The sequence below is a fragment of the Anthonomus grandis genome, chromosome 9 (genome assembly GCF_022605725.1).
Source record: "Anthonomus grandis grandis chromosome 9, icAntGran1.3, whole genome shotgun sequence".
Lineage (NCBI taxonomy): Eukaryota > Metazoa > Arthropoda > Insecta > Coleoptera > Curculionidae > Anthonomus > Anthonomus grandis.
In genome coordinates, this window is record NC_065554.1 from 17,774,848 (window position 1) to 17,786,113 (window position 11,266).

At 32.2% G+C, this 11,266-nt stretch overlaps 1 protein-coding gene across 1 annotated transcript; it reads right to left on the minus strand.

The window, feature by feature from the left end:
* Positions 1 to 1,687: 1,687 nt before the first annotated feature.
* On the minus strand, positions 1,688 to 4,084 carry LOC126740192 (uncharacterized). The gene is made up of 2 exons (XM_050446122.1): positions 3,756 to 4,084; positions 1,688 to 2,673 (listed from the first exon to the last, which is right to left on the minus strand). Exons 1-2 carry the CDS (start codon positions 3,945 to 3,947, stop codon positions 2,134 to 2,136), a joined length of 732 nt encoding a protein of 243 aa, XP_050302079.1. The 5' UTR covers positions 3,948 to 4,084; the 3' UTR covers positions 1,688 to 2,133.
* Positions 4,085 to 11,266: the final 7,182 nt, after the last annotated feature.

Below are 11,266 nucleotides of genomic sequence, written 5' to 3' on the forward strand. Positions count from 1 at the left end.
TTTGTTATGGTTTTTGTTAACAGTTATTTCCATTTCTGCTGCAGGTTTATTCAAAATATTCATTAGTATTAAAACTAGTGTATTTTGCGAGAAATAACTTGTGTACAATTTGATAACTATTTAGTATAAAACAATTTTCTCCACAATTCATATTTATTATTACTTTTTTTAGGTTGTGTATTTTTTACGACTTATTTATATAAATTCAAGAATGTATGATCAGTAATTCTATCAAGGTCATATATAGGCTATAGTTTTCTCATTTGTTATTATGAGATCTATTACAGATTTAAAGCCTTTTGTGAATTTAGTATATTTATTTACGGCCATGGCTCCTGAAAATGTTTTTTAATATTTAAGAATAGTAAGTGTCCTTAGAGATTTTAATAGTAAAATCATAAAAAATGTAGATTTCTCCATTTTAATAAGTAACTTCTTCTAATATTTTATCTATAATAGCCAACAATTTTAATGTAGAGTATTGCTCCTCCTGTATATCCGTAATGACTTTAAGAATTTATATATTTATATCTTAGGAGAGTAATTTCTGAGGTTTGATCATCAGTTATATGAGTTTGCCCTTAAACTCATCACAATGCGGCTCCATTAAAACGGTTAACTGCGGTAGTTGCATACTGGAACTTTACGAGTATTGGAAGTCCCTGGATAGTTAAATACAAAACTTTGTCATGTGATTGTTTATTTTTGCTTATTTGGATAGTTAATCATTTGTTGTAATTAATCAATCAAATAAATTACAATTTTTATCAAACGCACAATGATTATTAATATTTTGTACAAACTTTCTTAAGCCGGTCCCAGACACTACGTGCATTCGGCGAATGTGCCAACTTTCGGACTATGTACTACGCCTTCGGTCAGCTTCCCAGACGCTAATATAAGCTTTGTTTTGGTTCCGATTTTGGGATGATTCTAGAACTGCGCAGAACTCGTTGCGCCGTAAAATCCGGAATCGCTCCTGTTTCAATTCTGCATGGTATGGAACCCGAACGCTTGACGCACTGACAGTAAGCAGCTGATTCTGATTGCTTATTGCTTTGGTTTTGGACCTTTTTAAAACTTTTTTAAACATTAGGACTGGAATAAAAATGTCAATAGATTTTAAAAAAAAATCAATAGATAATTCTTAGGTTAAGTGAAATCTATCTACAAGAAAAACAATAAACATTAACAAAGCATAAAAAATAACTTATTTATTTCTTCTTCTTCTTCTTCCTCTTCTTCTACTCAAATTTGGTGAAGTCGAGTAAAATTGTAAGGATATATTTTTTGCGCATGTGCGAACTGCCTGATTCTGAATTGATCCCTACTCTCGAGCAGGGATTTTTGGACGATTCTAGGACAATTCTGAACCGGTCCAAAAAAAAAAACCAAAACCAAACTTTCAATTCGGAATCAATTCTAATTTAACCAAAACGCATAAAACAATCTGTGCATGTGCAAAACAATTCTAGGACGATTCTAACAGGAACCAAAACAAAGCTATTTATAGAATATTTCCAGTAGTACTACGTAGAGCAACCAAGGACGGCGACCGATGACGTCTTGATTTTTAGCGGCGTGTGCAGTTTTAAATGGACAGTGACGAAGAGCAGATCGTTGTCGCCGCTGCCAGTTGTATAATTTTCAGCAGTATTTTATTATTACGTAATAAGAAAAAGAAACATAAAAGAAGATGGTGGATGTTATATTTGAATAGAAGTCGTTCTAGGTATGTATTAACAGTGACGTTACAGACAAGGGCGTCCGGAGAGAGGGCACTTGCTCTCCTGGAAATTGCGTTTTATTTATTACCAAAATAAAAATTTGAAAATATATTACTTCTTCGGGACAATCAGTTGCCGCACTAAAAAGTCTAGTTCGGACTGTGGCTAATAATTTACTCGAGTAATTTTTTTTGCGTATAGCAAAATTAATTTTTTCAAGACATTAAAGATGCGAACACCGTTAATGTCTTGCATGCGCTCAACTTGTCAGTGTAGTCATACCATAATATTTCTAAACATTTTTGCAGGTATAATGCCTCAAATATACTACAAGATTTGAATCAAGAACCATCTGGAAAGTTCGAAAATTTTTATCGAATGTCAGCAGTCGACTTCGAATGTCTCCTTAATAAGATCGGTCCATATATATAACAAAAAATGACATCTGAGACAGGGATTGACGAATAGGCATAGACTGGTGTGATTGTTGAGAATGATTTAATCCAACAGAAGAAGGCTGATATTGTGAATCATGTGCCTGCCATTCCGACGGTTGGAAGTTGGAGTTTGATGATTGTGAAGAAATTGTGGATGGCGATACACCTCTTTTAATTTTCATGGTAGTCTGAAAAACTAAATCGTCGATTGCGTGCATTAGAATCTCTCTGTTCGGTTCATCCATCGCCCTCAGCCTTGGAGCAAGAAGTTCGCCATATCTAGAACAATCATCTCGACCCGGTTTATTATTCGTCATTTTTGCATGATATTTACGGCCCTCTATTGCTGCTCTATTTAAGTGACCCTCTATTGCTTCGGGTGGCATCTGCGTTGACGACTTGAATCTTTTTGCCTTAGATTTCTGTGGCTGGAGGGACGGTGACGGCGCCGGCGGTGGCGTTGTGATCTGCCCCAGGTGTTGCTGGTCAACAGCTTCTTCGTTTGGAGCCTGGAAGAATAATGAATAATGAGTACTTTGATATTGCTCCTGTGTTTTATCGTTTCTTTTTTCGAATTTTAAGATAATAAAAAGGGTTTAGAAGTGTAACATAAGAATATTTATTTTTTGATGCCACAGACCACAGAAACATCGATTTATCTGTCCAACGAATACAATAATAAATGGAATTTTCCAAACTGCATCGGGGCCTTAGACGGCAAGCATGTGGTTTTGTCGGCACCATGCAATATTGGATCAGAATATATTAATTATAAAGGCACATTCAGTATCGTGATGATGGCTCTTGTGGATGCTGACTATTGTTTTAGCTATGTTGACATTGGCTGTCAAGGACGGATAAGTGACGGAGGTGTTTTTCGAAATACTTCTTTATTTAAAAAAATGGATGAAGGTGATTTAAATCTCCCTTCATCTCATCCTATATCATCAAGCGGACCATCTCTTCTATGTGATAGTAGCAGATGATGCCTTCAGCTTAAGTCAAAATCTAATAAAACCTTATCCAGGAACCCACGAGAAAGGTAGTAAAGAGAGACACTTCAACTATCGCCTCTCACGCGCTCGTCGAGTTGCTGAAAACGTGTTCGGAATAATGTCGTCCATACTCCGGGTACTTAGAAAACCAATGCTTCTCGACCGTCAAAGAGCTTCTAATATTGTTATGGCTTGTTCATTACTGCACAATTTCTTAAGAAAAAGTCGAACTTCATCACAATACACCCCCGCAGGTACATTTGATAGTGAACACGATGGGCAGATAGTGCCAGGAACATGGAAACAAGTTAATAATAATTGTAACCTTTTTTCTTTGTTGCCACTTCGAAATATTCCAAGAAAATCGGGAGCTCAACCAAAACAAATCCGTGAAACATATGCCGAATATTTTGCAATAGTTGGTAAACTACTATGGCAGGACGGATATGCTGAAGTTTAGTTAAAATAGCTTAGTATGTACTGGGTGCTGATAAAATATAGAATCACTAAAACTATTCAAAAGCTATGAAATTACTAATAAGTATTTCATATTTTATTAGTTATCAAAAAGAAAAAAACTTGAAAGTATGACTTACCTCTGTACTTATCGTAACTCTTGGGGAATAAACTGGTTGGAGAAAATCAACCATTGTGTCGTATGCGAACCAAGTAGGTTTGTATACTTCATCTCTGCCCGCACCCGATTTTGAAAATGTCATCTGTGCTTTCCAGATGAAACTTTCAAATAATTGTAAAAACTCCGAAGTTAATTCGTTGCTCCATTCCATTTTTCAAAAAGATCAAATCAACCTTTCGCCACTGTATGTAAAAACGAACTAAGCGGAGCGCGACACTAAACAAAAAAAAACAAATAGCCGTAGCGTCTAGGAGAAATGCCGAAGTTGACTATGCCGCACTACGAGCTCCTTTGATTTGTGTCAGTTTACCGACAACCGCCGGGAAAATGACGTAGTACGAATTTTCGTCGAAGGTAGCCTCCCACACGCTACGCGAATAAGCTTGAATACCGAATATTCGCTGAATGTGCGTAGTGTCTGGGACCGGCTTTACCATTCTTACAGATCTTCGGTATGTCCAAATGTCCAATATTTGTAGTATTGTATAATTATTTCAAAATCCTTAATAAAATATTGTATTTTAACCAATTGATATTTTGTCATTTTGCTTTAGATTGATATGAATTTTTAGATCTGACTTTATGAAGTTAATTAATACTTTTAATATTGTCTTCACCCCAGATACTTGATTATTTCTTTGTCAACATTAAAGATATATTATACTACCTGGTTCATCTTTTCTAGTAGTTTTTGATGTTTCTAACCTCTTCCCGAGCATTCTTCTGTGAACTGTTTACCTGTAGTTGCAAATTTATTGAAAAAAAATTGAAAAGGACAATAATAATAACCTTTGTATTCTGGTTGACTTAGTTTTACAACAATTTTTTTATAAATTTAACTATAAATACTATAAACAAAACAGAAGTATAGCAATGGGTTCTTGTCTGTCCCCTCTTTTAGCTGAATTATTTATATTAGACTTAAAGAATAAAATAAAAAACAGACCCCTCTTTCAACATGTTTTCTTTTCAAACGTTATGTGGTTAATATTTTCCATTTTTAAGGGTAATACCTTTGATCTGCAATATTTTATCATGTTATTAAACTCGTTACACTCATCCATTAACTTTACATTTGAAATTGAAACCAACGAATCTTTAGCAATTTTAAATCTTAAATTAACACACAAACAATAAAATCTTATTTTCAATATACCGTAAGTTGACAGTACCATCCAAATCACCCTAACAGTCAGAAATTCGCAGCTTTCTATTCTCACTTTTCTCAATTCACTTGGATAAAGCTGACTTGAACATAGAGTTAAATATTATAAAAAAAATAGTTTTTAAAAATCACTTTTCTTTAAAATTAATCAATAAAATTTATTTCAAACATTAAAAAAAAATCTGATAATCAAACAACCAACTGATCTATCTCCTTCCGGGGTACGATTTGATACCAAATTAAAAACATATTTAATTCATACAATATCAATACTAGCTTTAAAACTAAACATTTATTATTTAGATCGTTTGTTAACAACTGTAAAGACAAAATTCCCCCAGAACAAAAATAAGGAGTCTATCAAATAGAGAATTGCAATGCATTTTACATTAGACATACCGATAGGAGATTTCACACGTATCAGTGAATATTATAGGGAGATTAAGAGCAAGAACTGAAATATTTGCCCTACAAGCATCAAGTCTAACTTTTCAAAACATGTTTATATAAACAACCACAGTTTTAGCCCAGCTACTGACTCATTATATACATTTCTGCCGCAAAAGCAATAAACTTGATCTATTAGAAATACTAGAAATAAATAAAGCTACACAAAGCAACTACCATTATTGTATTAATGATCAAGTACATCATTCTTGTACTCATTATGTTTTAACTCTTCATGCTCTTTTAATACATCGTTTTTGCATTTTACAATTTCTTTTTTTTATATGGTACTGATCCATTGCTTTCCTTCACAATATACTAATGACTATGTAAACCGCACCATTTATTATGTTCTTTATCAACTTCCTATTTTCCTCTTGCTTTCACAAAACAAATTTTTTTTTCACCAAAACACACCTACATCAGTTACCTTGGTGCTTTTAGGACTCAATATAGTGATGTCACCTAAGTTTGGTAATTTCTTTAACATAGTATTCAGTACAATTATTCACGTCTCTATTCATTTTTGTCAACAATAGAATATAAATAAAAGGTTTTTTGAGATAAACTGAAATCCTGGTGTGGGCAACTTGTACCAATTTTAAACTGTTGTAAGTGTGCCTCATATTAATTTTAACTCTTTTCTGTCTCGGTTTTTCTCTTTGTTTCTTGCTTCTTTGTTCAAGCCCAATTCCTTTCAGCATCCTCTGATAATGGACACCGATGTGTCTATAACATCTGGGGAATTGTTGATGTTTCATCTGTATTTCTGCGAACCGCGTCGCTATAACGAAATATGGTTGGAAATCCAGATTTGTTGATGAAATACTCATTACTTTTTCAGTTCCTCTATTCGCTTTTTTATCAGTTAAACTATTTTTTATGGTTTACAACCTGCAGTCTATAATATGTCTCGCATTGAAATATCAAAACAGATCTTCCACTTGTAAGTTCAACTCATACTTCCGTTATTGTGAGTTTCCCACAGTCTTTGCACAATTCCTTTTTACATCCATCATATATATTATACAAATCTTTTATTCTTACATTAAACTCAAAAAAACTCATATTTACATTTATCTTTTTTGACATGTATCTTTAATACGAATCGACTGATTTTGGAACGTAGCGTTGACCTCTGCGATGTAAACAATTTAACTATTCACAGTGATTTTTAAAATATTTTTATTGATAAATATTAATTAAAGTTATTAGTTAAATTTGATGACTTTTTTATACTCTATGTTTTTATTGCTACTCGCTTTCTCAGATACATGTTACATACAACAATTTTAGCGAAATCTTAATATCACGCCTTTACTACATACCGAATTCCGAATGATAAAAAAATAATAGACAAGAAGCATTTTTTTTTTAAGTTTTATTATAATACTTAGGTAATATAGATGCAAATAATAAGAATAATCTGTATCACTTATATTATATTTATATTTTTAAAAATCTAGTGAAGTAACTTTTAAAGGCTCTAAAAAGGAAACCTTCTACATCAAAGATCTGATGCGATTAATCTGTATGTGGTCTATCTGGGTCAAAACCTTCCTATTGTTTAAGAGATATTCGAACTCAAAAGAGACAGACGACACGGAACGCTGCTTAAGACGGTCGTAGATCGATCCCTATATTATCGAAGGGATCCCGCCGTAGGTAATCCTGATGGTCAAAAGCTGTATAGGAGGAACAGGCCTTGGCAATTCAAGGGACAAAGGACAGAATAGGATTTGTCGGATCTCACAAATAAATGGTCTTATACTTGACGAAGGTGACACTCATCAATAATTTATATATAAATGGTTTATTGTTATTTTTTCTGAAAAAAAAAATGCAAAAATGTAAATTTAAAATTATATTTACTAACATTCGAATTAACATAAGCACTTAGAAAAGTAAATAAATATAAATTTACATTAACAATGGATGGTGCCAACTTGGGTTTTGTTCCCTCGCCAATAATGTATGTCAATGTATGCTAACAATTTGCCGGCCGACCAGTTAACCATTTATATAGACCAAAGTAGAATTGGTGCGAGGCTTAGTAGAATTAGTGGGATTTAGATTAAACCAACAATATGTCGGTTAAATGCATGTGTAAATCTAAGTGATCAATACCGTCATTATGGGAAATTTGTTTAAAGGTATTTGTATTGCCTACTATTTGCCAGACTAAAAAGTTTCTTTAAAATGTTTATTTTTAGATTTATTCCTAAAGTACAATTTTATAATTAATATTCTAAGTAATTTATATCTTTTTTTCATTTATCTAAGCTCTATGTAAGATGCTCATATAAATAATACATTAAGAGGAATAATAATAATTTGACATTATTTTTATATAGAATTATAGATTGTTTTACTTATTATATGTTTAAAGTGGAATGGGTGATCCTAGTACAACTTTTCGTAATACATTTGAGCTCTTCTCTTATTTTTCATCTATACGTTATTTAGAAAGCTTTAATCCAGATATATTGCAAAATATAAGAGTTGGAAAAACATGGCTTGGAATAGCTGTCATAGAGATTGGGGGAACTAAAATCACGATATTAATTCAAGGGACAAATCAGATCCTTCTCAACTTCAAAGTTGACCTTGTTTAAATCTCATTGAGCCTAATAAATAAAAATTAAGCCATCTTAAGAAAAAGCAATTGCTCCTAAGTAATGACTAATATTTTTAAGCAAATGCTGCATTTCTCAAATCTAAAAAGCAATTGCTTACTTATGAAAGAATTCAACGCGTATAGACTTACAAGTATACATAAATATTTAGGACCTATTACATGTTATATTTTAGTTTAGCTTTGAGTTTCTATTCGGCATGACTTAGTAGGTGGGGCTAGTCCCACCTACTAAGTCACAAAACTACCAGAAACATACCATTTGGGTACCATTTATGAGCCAATGTTTTGGACATTTATCGTACATTCGATGATTTTTGTAAAACATTGCTGGTGTAATTCTCATACGATGTTCTACTAATCATTTTTTCAGGCGTATGAAACTTTTAGCTGTCATAAAATAAAAAATCAAAATATTTAATATCAATGCTTTTAGAGGTATATTTAAGAAAAACAGGAGAAATATACGAGCGCGAACCATAATTATCTACCTATGTATATAAATATATATTTATTTCTAATATGCAACAAATAAATAAATTTAAATAACCCGTTTTTGACCAAGTTTTGTCTACAAATTATAAATAACAATAACATATACTACCACTTCACCACATATTTTCCAAAACCATTCCAAAATTATCTAAACTATGTATTTAAATTAACCGCTATAGAAGTGAAATAGTTATATTTTAATCATTGGTTAGAAACTGTAAAACACCAGATTTACGTTGGCAGCACTAGCTGCAATGACAGTTTTCACCGGCTTAACGGCCGCCTTTGGGTTTTTGTTAGTGTGACGTGACAACGTGATGCGAATGTGTTCTAGTACTTTTAATCCTGCTGTTTAATATCAGAATAATATAGAAAAAAAATATAGAATGAAAAAAATAATCTATAGTCAATTTAATTTATTTCATGTCGTTTAATTTCCGTGTTTGTGAATTGTAATGAACTATTGCAGGCAGGTAACACTTTCGTATAGCCTAGCAAAATATATTTGAGTAAGACAGGTGTATTGTTATGTATTATATTTAAAAAGTATGTATAAAATATATATCATGCTATTAACTAAATATTGATTTTTATTATATATATAATATAATATATAATATTGCTATAAATGTTTTAAATTAAATATTTGTAGTATATTTTAAACTGCAAATATATCATGTACTAAAGCCGGCCCCAGACGATGTGTGTATTCGGCGAATGTACCTTCGTACTGCGGCTTCGGCTACCCTCCCACACGGTGCGGCATTGGGGATATATTCCACATCGCATCTTTGTTGGCAAACGTTCGCCACAGGGCCTCAGTTATAGAACAGTAGCGGAGAGGAGTAGTAGTGGTTTTTTTAAAGAAAAATATGGCGATGGAATAGTGACGATGAGCAAGCGGCTGCGGTTGCGGCCTATATGGTTATTTTAGGAAGCATTTTGCATTTTTTTAAATGCAAACCAGTTTGGTTTGAAAATGTCATTTGTGCCAGCACCAGATTTGTTGCTTGCTTTAACTTTGTTAAGCAGGGTTCTAAATATAGATATTAAAGAATCTTTCTTCTTTTTTAGATCTGCGACACTTATTTGGTCCTTCTTTGAAAAAGATGAATGTATTTGCACCCAGGCGTCGCCAACTTTGTTCCTATTTTTGTGGTCTGGGTATTTTGGGTCCCATATTATGGGAAATAATTCGTACAGATCCAAGAATTCAATCACCAAATCATTAGACCATTCCATGATAACTTAAATAAATAACACCAATAAATATTAAAAATAATATTAATAATAACGAACGTTCGCCACATACACACATCGTATGGGGCCGGCTTAAAGGAATCTCCGACATTTCAAATTCAGCAGAAACATTCTACATAAGATGTACAGACGCTGAAAAAAGTGAAATGGTCGCTACCAGAAATATTTCTGGTACATCTGTAAGGAAGTAGGGTCATTGCTGGCATGTTTCTATTGTCGCAAGCGAAGATTTCTGGCATGTTCCTAGCATGTTTCGGTGTTATAAGGAAGGAACTCGAAGAAATGGACAAGCAGTCGTTGTTTGTGTATCAGTTAAATGAACATAAAATAATTCTTAATAAATCTTAAGTTCCTCCAGTTAAATTAAAAAAAAAAGAAAAAACTTTAAAAGTTTTAGTACCAAAATATTAAAAATAAAATTTAAAGCGACACTTATTATAACAGAGCAAAAAACGTATATGAAGGCCGAAATAAAGAAAAAATGTGATGTTAATAATACAGGCAATAAAGCTGTAGTCTATAAGCCTTGAGAAAAATAATTTTTAGAAATGTTAGATATACATGAAAATTTTATATTTAAAAAAATACCAGGTAGAGTAAATAAAAGTTAAATTATTGTAGTTTCAAATAACAAAATAAATTATTTAGGTACTGTCTGTTAAAACCAAGGGAAGCATATTATTAGCTGAACCCTCCACCTCGAACATCAGTAATGTTCTAATCCTTGCAAATGCAAAAGAAATTACTATTCCTTTAAAGAAAATTAGGATGTCAAAAAAATGACAAGAAACTAAAGAAACATAAAAAATATTAATTACTGAGTTGCAGCGAATAAGAGCAGTTAAAATTATGTCGAATTCTACTTGAGGTATAGAAATTCTTATGCGGAATGTGCGAAAAATAAAAAAAGGAAAAAACCTGAATTCTAAATGAATTTGTTCCTTTCTTCATGAATGCATGGTACATTGGTTTTATTACTGAATGATTATCGGAACTTTTTGTAATAAATATGTTTTAGAAAGTACAATTATTTATATATGTTTAAAAAAATAAGGGCCAATTTCTTTCTACGGCTTACTACGTCCTCTTATCTACACTTTATTAACTAAATTTCGCATTTGTTAAATTTAAATAATCTAAATTAATTCCAAAAAGTTTGGTATTGTTATTATTTAATTGTGATTTATCATTTATTTAAATAATATATAAAAATGCCAATTTCATCAAAAATTACGATTTGTCTACTCGGAAAGAAAAACTTTTATTAAACTCATCTCATTTCCCTTTCTTTGTTTATTGACCAAAATCTCCTTATGGCAGCCCTTACATGAGAAAAAATGGGAAATACTTTTGACGATTTCCCTTTGCCCTTAGTTTGTCATTTATCTCCGACAATTCACAAAATATATCTACTTCTGAAAAGTGTATATACTTTCCCTTGAGAGAAATGGGTCTCCGGTTTAATGAA

What these genes read in the sequence shown, in the direction of transcription:
- LOC126740192 (XM_050446122.1), bottom strand. Translation starts at nt 3,947, where the DNA reads ATGGAATGGAGCAACGAATTAACTTCGGAGTTTTTACAATTATTTGAA. An exon ending in GAGTTACGATAAGTACAGAG is followed by an intron (nt 2,674 to 3,755) that starts GTAAGTCATACT and finishes TTATTCTTCCAG; the next exon opens with GCTCCAAACGAAGAAGCTGT.